The sequence below is a fragment of the Heterodontus francisci genome, chromosome 4 (genome assembly GCF_036365525.1).
Source record: "Heterodontus francisci isolate sHetFra1 chromosome 4, sHetFra1.hap1, whole genome shotgun sequence".
Lineage (NCBI taxonomy): Eukaryota > Metazoa > Chordata > Chondrichthyes > Heterodontiformes > Heterodontidae > Heterodontus > Heterodontus francisci.
The window spans coordinates 124,408,984-124,433,034 of NC_090374.1; the positions used below are offsets into that span (position 1 = coordinate 124,408,984).

Below are 24,051 nucleotides of genomic sequence, written 5' to 3' on the forward strand. Positions count from 1 at the left end.
ATTTCAGTTGTAATTAGTAATTTCCACTATAAACCAATGATGTGACGTGTCATGAGTGAAATGTTTGAATATAATTCTGGAACAATAATTTTGTGTTTGTTAGGGTGAGCAGCCCAAATATTTTAGTGACTTCTACATGCTTACAGGTATGTGGCTATAGTGATGTTCTTTCAACTATTTAGGAAACGTAAAATAATGCATGGTTTATTTAAACCTCCTATTTGTTTTACTTCTGGCGATTCCCAGTTGCTACAAGTCTTGTGTTAGAAGATGCAGGTCTGGTCCTGTAATTCCACACATGGAATGCTTTTGATGTCATTGGGTCATTGTGGGGGAGTCATGCAGTGGAGGTCAGGAGCCTGCCCCCACAGATAACAGAGCGACATTGGTATAAGCCTGGCAGCTGCTAATCTGCCTGCTATCTCAGGCAGGATGTGAAAACCTAGAGAGAGACGAAGAAAAAGAAATATGAATACTTTACTGAAGTCTATAAACCATTCATTATTGCTATCTTTTTAATACAAGGGTTTCTGTGCATGTTAATGTTCAATAAGTCATTTTATTTTCAAGTAATAGTAAGCAAAGTATAAAGAAAATACAAAACTTCCAGCTATCAGGCCCAGATATAAATGGCTGACAATCAAGTTTAAAAAAAAACCCTTGTGGGTAAATATACTTCTTGGTGTGATACTGAGCCAATGAGAGGAGGAAGGTTCCTGATTCACTCCCTGCCCTGCATTGTTGAGTTGTTATAAATGGCCACAATACTCCTGGACTTCGGAAATGAAAAATCAACCAGTGTGGTGGGAGGTTGTGGGGGGAAGGGGAGAAGGGGTTCCCACAATTGATCGCAATCCATTGACCATTGTTGGGAACTGTACTTGTGTTATGGTGGGAAGGACTGGATTGGGCTTGTCTAGGATGTCATCTATCATCCAAAAGCCTGTTGAAATCCATTGTCCAGCCTCGCAAAGAATGACCATATGAATGAATTGTTGGAGGGTGACCTGTGCCTGTAGAACTGATGCTCAGAAAATACCAGCACTTCCTGGAGAGGAAGGCAGAGGAAAGAACATTGGGTGGGAAATAAACATCAGAAACTTTTAAAATCTTTCTTTATTAATGTACTTTACTAATGCTCAACTGGAAGATTGCACCTCCAGTACAGTTCAGAAGCATCGGCTTAGATTGGGCTGAATTTAGTCTGGCTGTTTTGAGTGGGAATGGTTGGCATGGGGGGTGTTGGGATGGAGAATTGCTCAGAACCATCCGCCCAAAAATTCGGCATTGTGACATCGGTTCCGGATTTTGTCAGTGGCAGGAAAGCACCAAGGCTGCAGTGCTGCCCCACGCGATGGAAAGCTGTTTTAAATTGCTGAGATGTTGTTTATAATGCATTTACAAATCATTATTTCCAATTTAATGGTTGGCTCTTGATTTAGTAGATGGCGGATGGCATTCACGTGCCTTTGGTTTAACGGCCATTAAAACTTGATGACACCAAGACGAGAGGCTTCAGAGCCTCCATGGGGAGGCAGACCTAAGCATTGCTTCATAGGTGAAGAGGGGGGGTTAGCAGACCACTGTTGCACTAAGTTGCTCTGTGCTATGCAAAGGGGCTCGGGGTCTTGGGAGCTTTGCAAGGGGGTTCGAGGTCTTGGGGGCTGTGCTCAGGTTTCGTGTGGGTTTGGGGGGGTTCTGAAATGGGTAATGAAACTGCAGTGTGGTAACATTTTCGCTCATACAGCTGGAAGAGAGGGTCGGCTATCTGTAAGGTTGGGCTTTGAGTGCCATCAGGAACTCTTAGATGAAAGATTTCTCAAAAGATCAGTTGCCAAGGCAGACCTTGTTTCTGCATTGACAGCGATCTAAAGTTGCACAGATCACCTGGCATGGGTCTTATACACCCAGTCTTTTTGGACTGCCGTGGCATAATGTGGAGCCTCCAATGGAGGGAGGGACAATAGCAGCTGAACCTGACTGTGAAGCTCAACGATGAGAACAGCAGCAACAGCCAGCAATGCCAAGAAGGGCCCACCTATGCCCAGAGAGTGTACCGGACTCAGATCAGCAACCTCCAAATGTGTGAACGCCATTGTCAACGAAGACTGCAGCTCTCCAGGGAGGCTGTCACCGACTTATTCGCCATGCCGCAGGATGAGTTGCGACCTATGGGCTTTAGGGGTCACCCTATGCCAGTGGCCCTGAAGATCACAATGGCACTCAACATCTATGCATCTGGCTCTTTCCAGGGATCCACCGGGGACATGAGTGGGGTCTCCCAGACAGCAGCCCAACACTACATCAAGGAGGTGACCAATGCCCTGTTTAAGAGGGCTATTGACTATGTGTGCGACCAGACCAATCCTGACAGTCAGGCCGAGAAGGCCATTGGGTTCGGGGCAATTGCTGGATTCCCCCAGGTGCAAAGTGTAATGGATTGCACACATGTGGCCATCAAGGCTCAAAACGACCAGCCAGCCACCTTCATTAACAGGAAGGGCTTCCATTCAATCAATGCTCAACTGGTCTGCGACCATCAAAAGTGTTTCCTCCAGGTGTGGGCCCGCTTCCTGGGAAGCAGCCATGATGCCCACATACTTCGACAGTCCCAGGTGCCACAGCTTTTTAGGCCCCCTATTAACCTTCAGGGATGGAATCTTTGGGACAAGGGCTACCCCATTGAAGACTTGACTGCTCACGCTTGTGAGGAACCCTTGCAATGCAGTGGAGGAGAGGTTCAACAGTTGCCCGGATCCACACAACTGACCGTTGAGAAGGCCATTGGCTTACTGAAGATGAGATTCCACTGCTTCGATTGATCTGGTGGAGCCCTGCAGTATGCACCAGCGAGGGTCTCGTGTATCGTAGTGGGTTGCTGTGCTCTGCACAATCTAGCACTGCAGAACGGGGAGGCCTTACATGAAGATGAGATGCTGGAGCAACATCCCTCCACCGACAAGGAGGCACAGTGGAGAGACAGGAGCAAGCAGGACTGGATGGTGAAGACATTTCACCGGAGGCCACGCAGATAGAGTGATGTGCCAAGGAGGCAAGAGACAACCTCATAAACACCTGCTTCCAGCCTCTCTGATGTCCAGCAACAGAGACTCCAATTAAGACTCACCTTAGCGCATGTAGTCTGTCGCCTCTTTTCCATTTGTATTTCCACACTTTCAACAAGCTGCAATGGACGCTAGTGCCCATGGGAGAACATATGTTAATGAGAGCAATGGGCACATTGGTATTGCATTAAGGGGGAAGGGGCAAGTCAGCAGCTCACAATTAAGGCACAATGGAAAAATGCCTCCACACAATGATCATTAATGATTGTATCAAAAGAACTTTTAATTAATCAATAAATTGCATATGCTGTACACCTGTGAGACCAAAAGTGTGGCTAGGTGGATTTCTTAATACATTTGTGAGTGCTCCTACGCAGTGCGATCCCTGCAACAGCAGCTGGGCTGGAGACAGTCTGCTGATCAAACTGCCTCTTGGCCTTTGATGACTTCGGCGGGCATCCTTTGGGTGCTTGGACTCTCCTCAGGCGTCGCAGCTGCTGGAGCTGGGTTTACTGGTGGAGGGGCAGAGGAGCCGGTGTCCACACTCAGAGCGCCCTGAGGGGAGCCCTCAGCTGTGGAGGTCAGCCTCTCCTCCTCCCTTTTAAGGCTCACTTGAACCTCCCTGCTCACCAGAGAAGGATGGGGAGCAGGAAAAGTCTCCAGGCTGCTGTCCTTCTTGCCTTGCCACTACAGAGTTGAGCTCGTGGCAAAGGTGATGGTGTGCAGGTCTGCATGTATTTGTGGAATCTGGCTCTCCATGAAGATTGCCAACCTCTCGATGGATGACGCCATGCACTCACGTGCCTAGGACATGGCAGCAGTCATGGCATGGATGGACTCCTTCATCATCCGCTCAAGGCTGCACATGGCCTCTGGCATCTAGGCCAAATGTTGTCTTACCTCTCTCTGCAACTGTAGCATGCCCTGTGCTGTCGACACCAGAGGCTTGTCATCATCCTGGTGCTCAGCATAGGCCTGGACACCCACAGTCCTCCGACTGTCAGAGGCCTCAGCTGTCTCAGTCTCAGCTGCTTGGGTGTGTGTGCCGTGCTCCCACCAGCTTTAACCCTGATTCTACAGCTGAAAGTAAACCCACCGAGGTGGAAATATCTGCGCTGGTGGAAGGTGCAGGAGAGTCATGGGGCGGTGCGTCCTCTAAGTGATCCTCCTCCTCAGAGGTGGAATTTTGTCCTGCTTCCACTGAAGTCTCCTGCAGATGGCAACTTGCATGAGAGAACACAAATATGTGGGTTAGGATGAGCAGATCTAGTCATGCCAACCATGCGTGATGTAGGTCACCATAGTTGAACTGTATGTTCATGAAAGTCAATCGTCACTCTCTGCCCGGGGACTGCAGTCTCACCATCTGCTATGAGTCACCACCAGATTGAGGACCTCCTCCTCTGTTGTGGAGAGAGGCCTAATGTCAGAGATCTTTCTGCCAGTCCTTGATGCCTCCCTCATGTTGTGGGCTCTCTTGTCCTGCAAGTGGAAAGAGGGAGATAGTCATATTAAACTGAAACATCAATGACAGTTATGCTAGTGGCATCCTCTTGTTCCCTACTAGGGTGTCCTATATAGCTCTTCCACCCGTCAGCTCTCAGGTGAGTTAATGGGGGCAAGCTGTGAAAGAGGAGTGGCCTGTGGCCATGCAGCCATGCACTTTCAGATCCTGGTTGAGGAGGTCATGCTTGACCCCCTTTGCCAGCGACTTTGTGCTGCCTCCTTCCCCATGTCTCACTTCCTACTGCGAGTTCTCATGCAAACCCTCAAAAGGAGAGAGGTATGAAGCACTCACCTTGGTGGAATGAATGAGGTCGTTGACTCTCTTCCTGCACTGGACCCATGTCCCTGGGTGTGGTGGGGGGGGGGGGGGGGAACAATGATCCTACGGCTGCTGACCTTCTCAGCGATCTCCATCCAGGCTTGTTTGGTCAGGTGGGAGGACATTTTCTGGCCATCACTGGGGAAGAGGATCTCTCACATTCCCCTTGCAGTCTGGAGGAGAATCTCCAGGGAGGCATTGCTAAACCGTGGGGCCACCCAGTGTCTTCCTTCTGCCATGGTTGATGCAGGCTCCGTTAAAGCTTCTTTGCCTAACAGTCTGATGCAGGGGTCCTGGGGCAGCAAGCGGCAACTGGAGGGGTCTTCAGGCACCAGGGACAGCTGGAGGAGTCCTGAGGCACCAGGGGCAACTGAAGGGGTCCTGAGGCACCAGGGGCAGCTGAAGGGGTCCGGAGCCTGTAAGCAACACTGTTGAACGCAGGCCATTCTCAAAAGGCAAGAATGAATGCAGAGCTGGCAGACCCTTAAAAATGGCATCAGCATCTGCTCCGGGGTCATCTGACAATGTAATAAATGTCTCGCCTCCTGCCCCCACCGCATGATTGCGGGGGGTGGGGGGAGCATCGCCTTCAGTATGTAATATGGCCACCCGCTGCATGATTGCGGTGTGCTGGCTGTGCATGTCGCAGTCAGGAACGGCGCCGATTTCCAGGCCTGCTGCTAAATTCAGCTCGTTATGTGCTCAGGACTCTGGAGTGAATTTATAACACATAACTTTCAGAATCAGAGGCAAGAATGCTACAGCTGAATCAAGGCTGGCACCAACAAGGAGGTTGAATTTCAGTTGTGGTTGTTATTTTCATAAGGCTTTCTGGCAGTTGTAATGAAGCTCCTGATTTGGTTAATATTCTGATTTTTGTTGGCAGATATTCAAGGAAATTTAATTCGCCCCACCCCACAAAACTTAGGCAGAACAGGAGTTAAAATGAAGCAGGCCAATTTATTGCTCTATTTTAATCCTGTGGCACTTCTGACGTGCTGTTTTACCATCCTGCTCAGTGAAGTCTTGTCTGGGTGAATGCTGGGATGTATTCCTAACACTCAGATTTTTAAATTAGGATATAGTTAGAGACTCAGTGAATTGTAAAACTGGGAATTTGCAATGTCACCTCGACTTAAAAATAATGAATTATAGTAAGTAAATAGAAATAATTAAGTAAAGAATAACTTAAAAATATCTTTCGGGTTAAATATATTAAGTGGAATGATTGGATCAGAGCCTAGAATGATGTGTAAAACATATATGATGTGTAGTTGCCTGCTCTCACATACTTGCCTTCCTACCTATCTATGTTTCATCAACAAATTTGGCTACATGCGTCAAGGTGTGACTTGAGTTCACTTTCAGTGACCATAGATGACCTTGAAGTGCAGACTGAATCATGTGCTGAAATACCTCAGTAGCTGAGTTGACTCCAAAGTTCATCGGAAAATAGTTGTTTTGTATATTGCATTCTTCTTGGGCGTGAAATCAGTTGTTAGTGCATTTTCTGCTGAGTCATAGTTGTCTTGTGCAGGCGTGAGTGTCTCAAAAATATTTTCCAATGTTTCACTTCCATGGTGAAGAAGTAAGGCCATTTTTCTCTTATCATTGGTGATTCCAAAACCCACCATTGCACCCTCAAATCGCCGCAGCCACTTCTGCCAACATAGAAACACAGATGAGGGCTCGGACTGCGCATCAAAATGTGATAAGTTGGGCATACCTGTCGCTGGCTTGATCTTCAGTGCAGCGAGAGTGCATCAAGGATCCAGGATAGCATTCCATAGGCACAAACGCACACACGTCAAAAAGTAATAATGGCAGGTGGAAGAAACAAATGCACATTTTGTAGGGTGCTATAAATGTTGCAATAAATTCTTCCCTAAGATTTAAGCAGACCAAACTACCCTTGCATTGATGTATGAGAAAAGATGGCTGTCCTGCTTTAGCTGCACAGAAATACAAGACCTGCTGTGAACAACACTGTCCATATTTGACAATCTGCATTACCTGGAGTTTATACCTGGCTATAAAGTAAATGCAGATTCTGTCCTCGTTGCCATTGTAAGATCTCACATTGTAGATCTGCTATTGTAAATCTCTGGAAGAAACACATGGCACTACCTTCTTGATCACTGCTGTATATTGAACCTTTATTATCAACTCCTTCTATTGGCACACTGTGCATGCTACTCAAAGAATTTAGGGTAGCCTCAAATGAATAATACACTTCATATCAAATGAACAATTAATGAACAATGCACTACAGTGGTGGGTGGGGGGAGGTGCGGGGGGACGGATGGCAGTGATTGTTGAGGGTAGGGGGGTGGGTGCTGGCACAGGGGAGGCCTTCGCCACTGGGGGCCCTCCGTGGGCCACAGATTTCCCAAGCAGGAGGGCACCTACCCGCCCAGCACATAGGGAGGTCATCTGGTTTTACTAGGCAGCCTCCCCATCTGGCTGGTTAAATGCCAAGCGACCGATAAAATTCAGCCCTAAGTATCCTTTCTAACAGTATGATAAATCTTAATTACTGCTACATAACCTTTCTGGCACTGAAAATTAGCGGTTACAAAGGTGTAATCTCTACTTCAGCTTTTAATTATTGGAGATTTTATTTATAACTTTTTTTTCTGTCTCTATTTTCTCTTTCTCTCAATCCAATCTTTCTTCCTCCTCTTTGTTTTGCTTTTGGGACCTGATTTGTCATTGATTTCTCTATTCTAACTCATACTTCCTGGTTTAGACTGCACTGTTCTATTTGCAAAACATAAAACTAGTAAACATTCATTTATGGGGCCTGGAGGAACCTGAATTCCTTCAGACACTTCTGATACACCCAGTCTTTAACAGCCAGTGGCCCGTCTGCTGCCTCTATATGCACCTTTTTGGCAGATAGCTGGCTGTTGGAAAGCAAATGAAAACCAACTGCTAAAATCGTGATTGACCACCCACTCGTTCGTGCCTGGACATTGAAATTCCCTCTATTGTGTCCATACATAGGAGGCAAGAATAGTTATTTTTAAATTTGGGGCGGCACAGTGGCGCAGTGGTTAGCACCGCAGCCTCACAGCTCCAGGGACCCGGGTTCAATTCTGGGTACTGCCTGTGTGGAGTTTGCAAGTTCTCCGTGTGACCGCGTGGTTTTTCACCGGGTGCTCCGGTTTCCTCCCACAACCAAAGACTTGCAGGTGATAGGTAAATTGGCCGTTGTAAATTGCCCCTAGTGTAGGTAGGTGATAGGGAATATGAGATTACTGTAGGGTTAGTATAAATGGGTGGTTGTTGGTCAGCACAGACTCGGTGGGCCGAAGGGCCTGTTTCAGTGCTGTATCTCTAAATAAAAAAAAATAAATAAAATGTTATTCTCTCCCAGTGTGGAAGAAACTGGAGCAAAATAAATCAAACTTCCTCGGATGAGTACTTGCAAACTACTTTATTAACTTGTGCACAAGGAGAACAAACACAGTAGAGCTCACATTGAGACTCAGTGCGATGTTCTAAAGAATTACAGTCAAACAGTGGCAATTATACTATTCTGCAACCAATAATCTTACAACAATATTTCAATCCTTAATTTGTATTCTAAAGCACCAATAATATTACAATTTAATTCTTGCTCTAAACGAATAAGATACAGTAATTTTCAATCCTTCGTCTACATATCTATCTCACCATTGACCTTGCAGCTGGTACAGCGCAACAACAGAAAGAGACATCAGGCTTCAACAACACTCTTCTTATCTCATCAGCCAGACATGGCACATTCCTAAGGAGCAGTTTGCGTGAGAAACATACTGACCAAGCAAACTCACACCCCTAGTCCAAGGATGGCTCACCTCAGGTTCCACACTTCCCCCCTTTTGTCCTGGAAGGACAACTGCCAGGTCTCACTCAAGTTCTATATTTGCTAGCCATTGGGCTTCATCCTTAGTGGGGTCATGATTCAGAAGGAGAGGGAGGAGATGGATTATTGGATTACCACCAGGACCCTGGAGATTCTGTGACCGGCAAACGGAGCGGATGCAACAAAGGAAGAGTTGGATGACAACGTACAGGATGAGCTGCACAGACCCCCCCCCACCCCACCTTGTGCCGCCAGCAAGAAGTGAAGGGCCATTGTCGCTAGATATGATTTCAGGGATTCCAAACCTAGGCCCATATTCACGTAACAGTAACCTGGCTACAGTAATAGCAGCACTTAGTTGTATCCCATACATTTAGGCATTTGTATCATCACCATTACATAATCAATTGTGCGAACATAATACAGCCGCAATTTCACTCTTAGAGCATGTTGATCATTCATTAATTCATTTTAAGTATATATGAATAGGTTATACAATCACCCTTGTGTGGCATAACTAATTGTCTACCTTTTATAGAGCAAGTTTGAAAACTGATTGTCTTTAAGGTAGCTGTCCATCCTGTATTCATACATCCTCACACATCGCCTAATTAATTTCTTAAGTTTCCAAATTAAGTATGTCACATATAACACCATGATACCCAAAACCACTATCAGGACATGGGAGATAATTCTAAACCAGGGGTGCATCTGCACGTTTGACCCCCAGTCCCATAAGTCCTCCCACCAGGTTGAATCGTTTATCTCGTCAATCTCATCTTGTAGCTTCTTCAACTGTTGTTCCAGATTGTAGTACACTACAGCAGTGGCTTCTAGCTGCTGTCTCTCTTTACCCAAGCGTGTGGGCAATTGCGCAATAGTATACTTATTTTACTGGAGGTAATTTGTCAAACCCTCCTTAATACTTTCTGTCTTTCGTTTTTGTATGTCTACCAACTCCATCTTCCCCACCCTGGTTGGTATTTGTGGGTTGAAACAAAACGTACTGTTGTTCACCGGACAAGTCTGGTTATGTCCATACTGGTACTCCTTTGTTGTGGTGGTTAAGCAATATCTCCCCTTTCCCATATAGGCCACATGGGTTAGCCCTGACAATGCTTTCCTAGTCTGCATGGTGTAATTTACAGTGGCATTAAACCCACATTTTGATTCTGCCGTTTTATATATAGGATGAGGACATATGACCACCAGGTTTTCCAGACTACACTCAGACAATGTTGTTCCAACTACCTCTTTTCCAATTTCCATAACGTAGGGTAAAATATCATGGTATTCTATGTAATCTTTTCCCCTTCCCCTATATTTTCTACTTCATGTAATTGCATCCCTAACTTATCTCTCAGAATTACATGTATTCCCAACACTACTCCAATACTCATAGATCCTGTATTTACACATTCCTGACCTTTCCATACCTTAAGTTTTCTGAGTTGGCACCTGATAATTTTATCATTTGTGTGACTAGCTAAGTCCTCCAACTGGGTATCATTGATCCAAACTGGTACCTGTCCTGCATCAATTTGCCTCCAATTTTCCTTCGTTTGTTCTAACATCCACGGACCATATGTACTGCAAACACTTTCATTATTTGAAATGTCGTGGACCTCCTTTACCTTTTCTATGATATCATTAATAGTATGAGCATGACCTTCCCGTACTCTCACCAGTCCTGTCACTGTTTTTGACAGATCCTGTCCTACTTTAGCTACACCACTTCTGTGCCTTTTGTTCCTTTTTCAAAATATCCTTTACTAGCTGACTGAGAGTTCTATCCTTCTGGTCCACATTTTCCAAATCTATAGTATTGACAATTGAAGTTCCTGTATTAAGGACTCTGGCTGCGTCATTCACTAAACTGCGTTTGTGTCTCTTTCCCTTTATTATTTTCTCATTACCAAATTCCTGTCTCAACAATTGTTGCAGTAATACCTTGTACAACTCTCAGGTCTTCTCAGGGCACCAGTCAGGTAGCTGGATATCTGAGATATTCAATATTACTGGTACCAACTCAAGCTTTATATTATCATATACAATTTTATTACTTTTTATTATTGCAAGTCCATTTTCTGGTCCTGTAGTCAAGGCCGGGCAAGGGAGACCAGTCACTTGTGGCTGTTGGGTCGTAACCTTACTCGTTAGTAATTCGGATGTGGGATTAACCGTGGTGATTGGAGCTTGTTGTCTGTTTAATAAATTTTGAGTGCTGGTTTGATTGCTGGCTCCTTCCCTTGTACACCCCCCAATGATTTTGACACAAAAGGTCCCTGGAGGGCCTTTGCTGTCAAAATGCGACACACCTGGTAGATTAAATTGTCCACTAAAGTAAAAGCAAAATACTGCTGATGCTGAAAATTCGAAACAAAAACAAGAAATGCTGGAAATACTCAGCAGATTAAATTGCCCGCCAGGCATATAGTAGTTCTTTGCAGGATATTATATAAAGGGGCTGGCTTTAAGTCAAATCCATCAGTAAGGTTCCTGCGATACCCAACAAGGCCCAAAAATGATCTCAGAGCCTTAGTATCTTGTGGTAGGGGGAGTTGGAAGTTTGAGGATTGTCTGTACTCGCATCTGCTCTGTCTCACGCTTTCCCTGTGTTATCACTATTCTCAAATAATAAACCTTTTCTTTCAATATCTGTGCCTTTTCCGGGTTAACTTTCACTCCAACCTTCCAAAGGAGTTGAAGGAGCTCCTCCAGTAGGTCAATTGTCACACTGATAAAGATGCTGTGACATTTGATGTCTGCAATTAAGTTTTTAAATTCTTAAAGCTGCTGGATCTCTTGTTGGGCATCAGTTCTCATGTGGCCTTGGAACCTGACGTCACCTGCTTAAAAAAACACAAAGAATCCATTGTGGCTCTGCCCCTGAGCCCAATGGGTTAATTTGTCCAATTCTATCTGTCAATTTAGAAATTTAAGGTTTAATAATGTCCATTATATATAAATTTTACTCTCAGCAATGCAAAATTGTGTGGTGGATTAAATGGAAAAACAGCAGCTGCAGCGGGGTTTTTTTTTCAAGGGGCGGAGCAAAATCGTCTCAGCTGCGTCACTTTACAAAACCTTTTTCTTCTCTGATCGAAAAAAAACCACACAATAGATTTTAATCTATTTTTTTAAAATCCTTTTGGTATTCTTAGGGTTGCTCTCCTTTGAAGTTGAAAATGCCACAAATGCTTCCGTTGCTTTCCAAATAACAAATCACATCTGCACACTTGCACTGGTATTCCACTGTCATGCCACATATTCTGAACTCTCAGGTGATCTTATCAAAAGATCAAATATCATCGGTGAGGAAAAGTGGGGGGCGCTGGTGGTGTCTATCTGAGATCTTTGCTTACCTCCCCCTGTCGGGCCAGACTTTCAAATGTAGCTCTCTTAAAAACTCATATCTCCAAGAGAAAACTATCAATTGCTAGTCTTATCTACACTTTCCTGACTTTCACTGGAAAATTCGAGGCTTCTTGGAAATTAGCTGTTTATTTCACTATTTGTTTATCCCCAGAATTCCTTTATTAGCGCTTGCATCAGCCAGATCTGATTGCCAATTCCTATTAATTATAATTCTATTTCATTTTGAGCCCTGGAGAACCTTTACAATTAATATTCATAATTCCTTAAAACAGAAATCAAACATTTCCATTTGATTCCAGACATTAGTGTATATTGTTTATGTTTTTTTTTTACCTTAGATGACATTTTAACTCCTTAAATAACTTGCCAAATTAAACTGGATTTTCGACATCTCACATTATTCCAAATTCAAATAACAGTAAATTTCCCTTTGAGTGCTTTAAATAACCACACAGATCAATTAAATTTTGTTTATTGATTCCAATTTCTTATGCCCAGACTTGGTTGTACTTTTTGTACGTTAAAGACAGAAGTGCTTGCAACTATCTCTCCCTCTCAAGCACTTTGTCTCATTGATAAAGATAGTTGCAGCAGGGTTAATTTCTTGATTGTCTCCAAGGGGGCGGAGCAAAGCATTCTCCGCTGCGTCGCTTTACGTAACCCTTTTGTTTTAATGGAAAAGAACTAAACTCCATTTTAAATGTTTTTTTTATCCTTAAATAAGAGGTTTCTAATCCAAGGATTATTATTTTTTTTAAAACAAAGATGATTCCAAATTCCAATTCACTGCAATAATATTTAAAATCAAAACTGCCAATGTTATATGAGTGAGCCCTCTGTCCGGAACTGAAGACTCCTCCAAAACATGACATAATAAACTTGAAAGTTCATTGTGGCAACAAATGAAATTTCCAGTTCTTCAACTTAAACAGGTCAATTAACCTTAACAGTATTAATTCAATTCAGACTTATTAACTTATACTACTTATTAACTATACACAGAACAGAATAGCACGTGCTTATTTTAAAAGACAGGTAAATTATGTAATTTTTCTTGTTCTTCAGGCGCCTTTCAAATGACTGTAATAAAACCAAAAACTAAAGAAAAAGTTATTTAACATTCTTACAACAAAAGATTTAACACTAGGTCCTTACACAAACTTTAATCTTTCCTATATCTCCTTTGTTTATCCTTCTCTCCCTTAAACCAATATCCAATTCCTGACATTTGCTACTTAAAACAGTCAGTAAAACATGTCTTTAATTTAAACTCCAAAAAAAAACTAGAACAGATTTTAAACTGGAACTCCAATTAAAGCAATGTTTTAAACTTCAAATTGGATTTCTGCCAAACCTCTTCAGATCTGCAAGGCTGAAGCTTATCTCTTAGAAAATTGTTCATTGCCTTTTCACAGTTGCAAAACCAACTTTTAAAATCAAAATAAAATTTTAACTTAAAATATAATTCAATTTTATATCCCATTCCTGGGTGCACAACACTAAATAGAAATGAACACACTCAACAATCACTTTTCACACTCTTTCAATTCCAAACAACTTAATAGACTCATGCTTTCACCATTAAAGCCAGACAACAAAGAGTTAACGACAGTCTACAGAACACAAGCTGTACAGAACACAAGCTGTACATCCCAGACATTCAATTCATGGAAGCTTCCAACATTCACACACTTGAATCAAAAGACACAGTAACTTGTTTTTACTCACTTGAAATTTCCTCCTCCTAATCAACAGGAGGTTCAGACTCCTTAGGAGCCGGCCCCTTTTGTGTTTGCGCGACCGGGATCCTGGCTTTGGGTGCCTGTCTCACTTCCTCAGTCCTTCGTACACTTTCCTGACTCTTCCGCGACTCATCTAAGCGCTTCAGCATTCGGTCCTTATTAAAGGTACCGTTGGGCGGGAACATCTTTCCCCTACCCTGCGTCCATTTCACCCATCTCGGGACATATAGAATGCTTTCAGGCCCATAATGTATCTACATATATGCATTAGGTGTTCCCTTAATTACAACAAAAGCTAATTAGACTTTACCTTACCGGCCGACTTCCGAATTACCTACCAATCTCGTCGACCTGGCTCTAACGGGGCCTCTAACCCCGAGAGGGACTCGAACCACCCTCAAACTCCTCCGGATCCGGACGGGGACTCTAACCCCGAGGGGGACTCTAACCACCCTCTGAGGGGAACTCTAACCTCCCTCAACCCTTGACGTCAAACCGGGTACTCTAACCCCGAGGGGGACTCGAACCTCCCTCAAACTCTTCTGACTTATCCCGGTAGTGCTACACAGGTGAGCTTGTGCGTTTCCTTGGTCAAAACCTCGTATTGCCGAAATCAGGCAGCCACGGTCATCGAGCCGTTGACCCGTGAGGCACCACGCTATTCTCCCGTGCTAGCACTCCGGGGGTTCGTCATCTCGGTGGAACCTCCAAGAAACTGTGGAAGAAACTAGAGCAAAATAAATCAAACTTCCTCGGATGAGTACTCGCAAACTACTTTATTAACTTGTGCACAAGGAGAACAAACACAGTAGAGCTCACATTGAGACTCAGTGCGATGTTCTAAAGAATTACAGTCAAACAGTGGCAATTATACTATTCTGCAACCAATAATCTTACAACAACATTTCAATCCAATTGGACTTGAATATAGGGAGTACAATTAAGAATTTTGCAGATGATACAAAAATTGTCTGTGTGGTTGATAATGAAGAAAGGAGTTGTAGACGGCAGGAATATATCAATGAACTTGTCAGGTGGGCGGATCACTGGCAAATGGAGCTCAATCTGGAGAAGTGTGAGGTAAGGCGTTGAGGAAGGCTAACAAGGCAAGAGAATACACAATAAATGATAGGAAACTGAGAAGTGTAGAGGAACAGAGGGACCTTGGAGTGTTTGTCCACAGATCCCTGAGATGGCTGGACAGGTAGATAAGGTGGTCAGGAAGGCATATGGGATACTTGCCTTTATTTACCGAGGCATAAAATATAAGGGCAGGGAGATTATGGCCAAAGCTGGAGTACTGTGTGCAGTTCTGGTCACTGCACTATAGGAAGGATGGGATTGCAGTAGAGAGGGTACAAAGGAGATTTTACGAGGATGTTGCGTGGATTGGAGAATTTTAATTATGAGGAAAGATTGAATGAGCTGGGGTTGTTTTCTTTGGAACAGGTGAGGCTGAGGGGAGACCTAACTGAAGTGTAAAAATTATGAGGGGTTTAGATAGAGTGGATAGGAAGGCCTTGATTGAGGGGTCCATAACCAGGAAGCATAGATTTAGGGTAAGAGGTAGGAGGTTTAGAGGGAATTTGAGGGAAAGTTTCATCCAGAGGGTGGTGGGGATCTGGAACACAGTGCCAAAAAGGATGGTAGAGGTAAAAACTCTCATAACATTTAAAAGGTACTTGGATATGCACTTGAAGTGCCGTAGCCTACAAGGCTACAGACCAAGAGATGGAAAGTGGAATTAGGCTGGATGGCTCCTTGTCAGCTGGCACAGACACGATGGGCCAAACGGCCTCATTCTCTGCTGTAAATTTCTGTGATTCTATGATTATATGAAGTTTGCACAGATCAAGGATCAAACAACAGACCTTTCTACCCTGTATAACTCAGTGTTCCACTATACAGTGAATTTACCCAATTGTGGTTTTTTAAAAACTCATTTCAAATCAATCAATGTAGCTGTTGCTATTGACTTGGGGTAAACAGAATCAATGAGACTGAACAGTTTTAAAATCATGATGTTCACAATAACAAAGTGATTATTTCCATCTTTAAAAATTACTGTATTACATATTGTTTAGTGATAAATGTTCCCTTTATAACAGTAACTCCTTCTGATCTGACCTGGGAAATAATACCACAAAGTGGATACATACCATCATCCAGAGAAGGGCACTCCATGTGGTAAGACAACATAGGATTATTGGAGTGAGTAACTGCCAGACACTGGGGTGGATATCTGATTATACTGATTATGTTTGTTGCCTTCACAGCATAACTGGGTAGAAGTAACAACAGTGAATGAGGCACAATTCAACAGTTTTTAATTTTTAGTAGCAGTGAAAAAAAATCTTCCCCTTGTTCTAGATGAGAGCACATTGGTCTCAAGTGAGATGGGCTAGTCACTTCCAGTTTGATTCATTTCTCTCTTTTCTGTGGTGTCACTTGCCAGTGATACTGACAGGGTCAGTTATTGGCTGATTTAGTTTCATCCCTGAGTGAAGCAGGAGTCAGCTATTTGTTGTGACAGCAGTTGGTGAGTTCACGGCAAAAAAAGGCCAGGATTATCTTTCTACAGCAATTCATTAGTGGCAGAAAGGAGAAGTTGACGCTGAGATGCATGTAAAGATGTATTGACACTGCCATTAACATGTTTACAGTAGCTGGCTACCAACTGGAAGTAAAATTGAAAAATTGTGAGGAATCAAAGTTTATTCCACTTTACTGATACCATTGATGAAAACCATGATGGTCAAGTAGAATAGGTAGCTACTTTGCCTGGTGCCAAACTCTGAGACATTGTTGGCCTTGAAATGACCCTTAGGTAACATGTCGTTTGGGAGTTCCTTTCACCTGAGATGTGAAATCTGTGTCTCTGTATTTCATGTTTTTTAGAATTTGTGATTCTGGATATGTTGTACAGGTTGTGTTGCTTGAGTAATTTATTATTCCTTTTTGTAACAAAAATTGTTTTTGTTTTAGTTGATAAGGTGATCGTGTCACAGAAGCACTTTCAACTCCAATTGAAAACAATGGGAGCATGGGTGTGAGTGAATGAGACAAGGAATCTTTGTGGAAGTCATGTGTCTTCAGTCAAGATGTACTTTTATTAGTTCCCGCTCCCTACTCTCATTGTAACCAACAGAAATTTATTCTGCAATGTATTACAATTTATATTATAATCTAACTTGAGTATTCCTCCAGTTCTATTTTTAAATCTAATGTAAAAAATATTTTTCTAACAACTGTAGTATAAGGTTGAGTAAGACAATTTACGGTTTACACCATGTGAATTGCTCTGAAAAGAACAGTTATTTTCTTGAAAGAAGAGGTTTTAGAAGAACTGTTATGACCAGACGTTTTGGGCACCATACTCTGCCCGTCTTCTGGAGAAAAGACTGGATCTGTGGAAGAGGTGGGTTTATATGTGGTGGAAGATGGGAGTGTGGGCAGGATCTTGCTGCTGATTGGTCAGGCTTAGTGTGACTGAGATAGGTCAGTATACGCTATTGTTCTTGCTCCTGATTGATCAGCTAATCTATCCTGTGGTAGGTCAGTACATGCTAATGTTCTTGGTGTGTGGCGGATCTTGAGTGTGTGGAGGGTTGTATGTTGTTAAGGTTTGTTGTACTTTGGTATGTTGGCTGCAGAGCAGGTGGTGGTTTGATTCTTGAGTAATGGTAGCCAGATGTCACTGATGAATAGGCCGCTGTCTTGGGGGACAGTGTGGTGTTGGTAGATCTCCATGGCCTCCCTGACGTGTCTAGTATGCCAGTGCATGGTAGATGAGATGAGTTTGGAACTGGACCATTCGATGTTCTAGTTGTTAAGTGTGCTTGACAATAGCTGACTTGTCCCATATCATCAAGCATGCGTAAATCATCTTACTCAACCTTACCGCTGTCACTCTGAAAACCGTCGAACAATGTTTACTGGAATATATACCAGTAAAATTAAACTGTACATCTGGGCTTGAAACAAATTGTTGCCATTTTAGCAATGAATTGTATTGGTAGCACATTTTCCTTCCCTTTCTTTCCCATTCCCCAGACCACACATAAAGTAATATTAAGAACTTTCCATATCCTAATTAGTTTGCCTGAATTTGAACATGCCACTTTTCTTGTACTGCCTACTTATCTTCCAGCTATTGTACAATGGGTTCTGTAAAATTAAAAACAGCAGCAAAACATTTAAGCTTTAGCCTAAAGTAAAAAAAACTCTTTGTTTTTAAGTGTTGTGAAAGGAAAAATCTATTTGTTTGGTGGCCGGTCCCATCACCTTGTAGAGGAATGTTTACCTGGAATGTTTCGCTTTGATATAGGTGAGTTTGTGCCAAATTTATTTCTATGTTTTTACCATTTAAAATATTAATTTTGTCTCTAGTTTCCTTTTGTAATTTTTACAAATCATCTAGTTCTTTATTGAAAGTAATGTTTGCCCCAAAGTTGCAATCATCAGGACACTTCAGATTTAATATTTTTTCTCACAGAATGGATATAATCTACTAAAGGAGTCAAGTGCAGATAGGCTTCATAAACTGCCCCAAGCACCATTTCCTTCCTTTCACCCCCAATTGGACTTCTAGTAGCTGCTCTTTCCATGCCCATCGCACACATTTCTCTCCCATCTGCCCCTCCAAGACTATCTGGTAGAAGGTGGCAGCAGGATCAGGGTAGCAACAGTAATGACCACTTCTGCCTCCATTTCTGTTCAATCTCCTGGTTACTGAAGGCCTCAGTCTTGACCAGGACCTTCAGTAAAAGTTTGGCTGACATCTTCAGGACTCTTCGGCTGCTGCCTCTTTGGTTCAACTGCGCTACGACCAGGATTTCCCTCAGTGACTCCTTCCTGACAACAGGAATCCCAAAGGGAGCTCTCTCTGCATGTCAAATTAACTCAGAGCCAGGCAAATTGACCAGGGTTACAGCAACCATGGAGAAGTAGATGGATGTCACATATTTTGTTTAACACATTCTATAATTACTGTGTTGCCATTTTTTATTCCACTGCGCCTCCTAGTCTGATATCATTTGTAAAATCTGACCAATGTACATTGAGTTTCTGAATCCAAGTAAGTGATGTAAATTATAAGGAGCAGTAGGCCCAATACTGAGCCCTGGGACACCATGTAGAGTATTTGCCCCCCTCTAATCACCACCCTTCAACCAGTACTGATTGTTTTTTTATTGTTCAGCCAAAACTTATTCCACTTTGAATTTTTAACCCTGAATCCCCACGATGTTGAGCATAATTAGTAACCATTTGTATGAACTTTGTCAAATTTCTTTTGGAAGCATAAGTGCACAATGTTGTAGGATTGACCCTAAACAACCTGAGTTATCACTTCCTTAAAGAAATCAAGCAGTTTGATCCAACAAGATCATCCCCATCTAAAGTTATATTGACGGCTGTTTACTCGGCTGTTGATGTATAAATAATCCTCAGGTTTAATCCCAATAATCAATTCCATTAATTTTCATTTTTTTGTTTATTTTTATTCAATTAAAGTAAGACTAATAGATCTGCAATTTCTAATGGTTGTTTTGTCACCCTTTTGCATATAGGCAACACACTGCCCTATTCCCAATCTACTCGTGTCTCCCCAGTGTTCACTACCTCCCTCGTAATGATTGACAATGCCTCACAAATCCCCTCACTATAGTCTTCTTCAACTGTCTGGGATAAATGCAGTCTGACCCTGGGAATTTTTAAATATGTTTTATGCCCTATCAGACAGTCTAGGGTTACTGTCTTCTTTATAACCACAGCACCTTACTATCATTACAAGGTTTTTGTAAGCATGTACCGTATAGGCTGATTGGGGGAAAAGTTCATTCGCCTAGCAGCGCTACACAGACTTATGTTGATTCCCTGGGGGCAGGCGGAGCTGTGGGCTGTTATCTGCATAGCCTGCATAGATTTCTCCATTGATATCATTGAAGAGGCGGCACAGTGGCGCAGTGGTTAGCACCGCAGCCTCGCAGCTCCAAGGACCCGGGTTCGATTCCGGGTACTGCCTGTGTGGAGTTTGCAAGTTCTCCCTGTGTCTGCGTGGGTTTTCTCCGGGTGCTCCGGTTTCCTCCCACAAGCCAAAAGACTTGCAGGTTGATAGGTAAATTGGCCATTATAAATTGTCACTAGTATAGGTAGGTGGTAGGGAAATATAGGAACAGGTGGGGGTGTTTGGTAGTAATATGGGACTAGTGTAGGATTAGTATAAATGGGTGGTTGATGTTCGGCACAGACTCGGTGGGCCGAAGGGCCTGTTTCAGTGCTGTATCTCTAATCTAAAAAAAAAAAGAGCGCTGCATGGGTGCACAGGTAGTGGCCCAAGGCAACACTAGATATGTGAGGATGAATATTTTCGAATTTTGCTTGGTTGCCTTTGGGAATTAGCAGTATTTATAAGAGGCCTTCCCTTGAGAGATTTGATGGGTGGAGTAGAGCATACAACATGCTAGTAAGTAGCTTTTTTTATTCTATGTTTTCTTTTGCTCTGATTTGAGGAGATGTCAGAAGACGGCCAATTTAATGTCACCAACTCTTGAGATTTTTTGGGAAATTGCTCTTCTATATTTTATTTTATATTATTATATTCTGACCATTTCCTCATGTTTGTAGACATTTCTGAACTAAGCAACTCCATGCCAAGAGTGAGGCATGTATACAGGCTTTTAGAAACGGGGATGCTGTTTTGGATAGCAGTCATCAGTGGGAACCCTGACTGATTTACTTTTCTTCTTAGTGGAAGAATGCTGATGGCAATTATGGCATCCCAGCCCAAGTGGAATTGGCCAACTCTCTACAGACCAGTGATTGAACCTATCTGGTCTGCATTTACCTACTAAATAGATGCAACATCTCTCTCATGCATTCATTCCTGGAATCCCTAATACCATGAAGAAAATTCAGTTCATTACCCCTCTACTTTCCTATTGAGGGGTGCTCTTGTCAAACCATTACCAAGACCACTTTGGCCAACTATCAAAGTGAAGTATCTATTCGCATATTAATCCTAGTTTCCAGTGCCGAACGTGGGAGCTCAGCAGAGTGAGGGATAATACCTGTTTTGCATCATCTGTACCAGCCACCGATAGGTTTGATGAAACAAATCAAGGAGCAAGTTCAAGGCCAGGTACAAGGGGCTGTCATTAATTTGGAAACCAAGTCATTCAACACTTCAACAATTTAATGCATGTATGAGACCTGATAGTATAAAGATGATGGAGATGCTCCCTTCATAGAACTGTGATAATCAATCTGAAACCCCACACTGGCTGATTTTAATAGCAAATAATAGTACAAGAAAATTCCAGGTGGGTTAATTTTGTCCAAAGTACTGTCCTAGAGTTTCTTTGGAAGTAATATAATAAATTATATTACCAATAATTATTTTTTCTTAATTTTCCTGCGCTCATTATTTCAAAGTCCAAATAATGCCAAAGGGACTCACTTTTCAGAAAGACACTATGGTAGTACTTTGAATTGCAAAGACTTTGTCTGGACTTTATTAAGTTTCTGAAATAAGCCAGAAGACCGAATTCCAATGTTGTTTTTTATTGAATTGTTCAGAGTCTTTAACATGGGAGAAGCTGCAGATAAATGGCATTGCACCATGTACTTTGAACCACAGTGCAGCATTGGTTGGGGACAACATTTTTGTCTTCAGTGGAATCCAGAATGGGGCAGTTTCTGATGATCTTTTCGTGTTTAACACAGGTTGGTACAGCACTTCAACATGCATCCCAATTAATGATAAACTGAAGACAATTTGGGTAGTTTTGACTTTGGGTTATAGGGTAAAATGGGCAATATTAGGATCAGCCTTCTATTATACATCTCTCCTGATTTCCTTTTCAATTGACTTCAAAATCAAAATTACCCCATTGACTCTTCGCTAGGTTTCACTTCCATGGGAACTCTCTGGCTCAATCAAGTAATCACTATCCATGATTTAAGCCTGGTAGTCAGTGTTAGGAAACTAGTCAAGCACGGTGGCCATCTTAGCCATTCTTATATAAAGCAATGGCTACATTAGCAGGAATCACTGAATAGTAATCAGGAGTGGAAGGGCTAGATGATTCTTTTTCTTATTTGCTCCCTAAACTAGGAGTGCAGAAGCTAATTGTAATATCTCTACCTCAGTACGGCTCAGGTCAGCTAACTCAGTACAAACTGGGCATTATATCCTGACCTTCCTACTTTGTATAGCTTAGCTAATCAATTGATAAACTTGCTGAGCAATTGGGAAACGTTGCTAGTGTGGAGATATTAAACTCTTTCAAATTTCATTCTTTCAAATATAACCAGACTGAGTAAAAAAAATGGGTACATTCACATGCTTGAAAGATGGGAGAATTGGTGTTGCAGCATTGCAGCTCAGTCTCCAACCAAAAGCATGGCTCTTTTCTAAGAGTGTGGGGTCAATGAAGTACCTGATAGTGTATCATCCATATATAAGGACACGTCATAGGACTAAAAGTTTATTTAATTTGTTTTGTTATGACCTGTCTGAATGGTGTAAGTCTGGAAAGTACTGATGTGAACACTTAATGCATTTTTATGACATCATTAGGTCTGCAATTTTAACAGTCTTCATCTGTTTAAAATAAAGGTTTAATGCCAGCTTAAATTTGCAAAGTGAAATGATTGCAGTACATTAAGTTCTCTTGCTAAAATTGAAACTGCTCTACTCTTTCTAATAAATTATTTAGAAACATTCACTACTGTAGTATTTGGGTCCTCCTCAGGAAAATATTGGGAACGCAAAATGGGCTCGCAGCGAATCAGCAGCCAAATTTTCACTGTGCCAGTTTTTATTTTCCATTGACTTGGAAAATATTGCCAAGATTTTTAATTTCAAACCAAGTAAAAGCAACAGTGAGATCAGGAAATGAATCTCCAAAAAGAGTTTAAACTATTGTTCTGTGCACTTCTGTAGAAAGAAGATCGGCTGTGGTGAAAAATCGGCTGCCAATTCACTACGAGCCTGTTTTGCGCTACTAGCGCAGACCAATTTCACCCCCATAAAGTCCAAAAAATCTCTCTGCTTGAGTTTCTCCAAATACACCAGGAATTGAGAAAAGGGCAGTAAAATGGGACACTGGCTGTGAAGATCTGAAGTCATGCCTGTGGCCCAATGATCTGTTGACATTCACTGTCCAGCCTCAGGCAGGAAGAATGGACACTTGGCTGTAATCCTCCAGCCGGGGTCAGCAGCTTCAGGAGAGAAGAGAAGTAACATGAATAAATCTTCATCTTAGAGGGTGGGCTGGCAATCTGCTTTATGGGTCTCCCCGTGCTGCCCTTGAGCTATATGCCAGAAGTTTTAAGTGAGCAGCTTTTGTTCTTTAAAAAAAATTGCCGACCTCCTTTACATCCTTATCTCCACGTAATTATTCTCTTGATAACACTGCTAAGCCTGAAGTTTCACTGTGGAGAATCATGACTGTTTCTTATCTCTTCTGCCGCTGTGCTGCCTGTGACTTATTTCCACCCCAATTGTTTCCACTATTATCTCTCCTGAAGACATGGGGCTGGATGGTTAGGCCCTGCCAGGTGCGGGTTGGGGACGTGGGGAGGGGAAAAGAAGGCAGAGGAAAAGAAGGTGCTGAAAAGAGCGGCACTGGCCTGCGTGCTGGGTACCTAATGCCATTCCTGCCGCCGGTGAGTTTCATCAGGGCGGGGGAAGATCGGCCCTGAGAACCTGCCCGATTCGCAGATGAGGCCAATTAAGGTAGTTAAAGAGCCCACTGAGAGCTAGTAGAGGGCCAGCTTGACATTTTGGTGAGGATGCATGGACATGGCAACACAGCAGGGATCCAGTCATGCTGCCCCAAGGAATTAGGTGGGCTCATAAAAGGGAGAATGGCTGAAAGGGGCACTCGGCCATCGGCACACAAGTGCCATCGCATTTGCGCAGGTTGCAGGGAATGTATTACCTATGCACTCAGGCATTGCAGGGGATTGTCACCCTGCTGGCATTGCAGGAGCATAAGAGGAGGGGCAAGACTTCCAAATACAACTGGGAGTCCACCAAGGAAGGCAGCAGCTTGCAATGGGAACATGATTCTCAGATTTCGGGTTCAATGGCGATGAGGAGTAACATCCTCCACAGCAAGGCAGAGCCCAGCATGAGGAGGGTAACAGAGAACGATGAGAGGCAGGAAAACCACGGAAGCCCAT

The 24,051-nt window shown here is 42.9% G+C and overlaps 1 protein-coding gene across 1 annotated transcript; it reads left to right on the forward strand.

The window, feature by feature from the left end:
• The first annotated feature begins 2,147 nt into the window (after window positions 1-2,147).
• LOC137368816 (putative nuclease HARBI1) lies at window positions 2,148-2,822 on the forward strand. The gene has a single exon (XM_068029019.1). The coding sequence runs from the start codon at window positions 2,148-2,150 to the stop codon at window positions 2,820-2,822; it is 675 nt and encodes a 224-aa protein (XP_067885120.1).
• The last annotated feature ends 21,229 nt before the right edge of the window (window positions 2,823-24,051 follow it).

Bases quoted from the DNA above. Each gene is read 5' to 3' on its own strand.
- LOC137368816 (XM_068029019.1), top strand. From the start codon at position 2,148: ATGCCGCAGGATGAGTTGCGACCTATGGGCTTTAGGGGTCACCCTATG.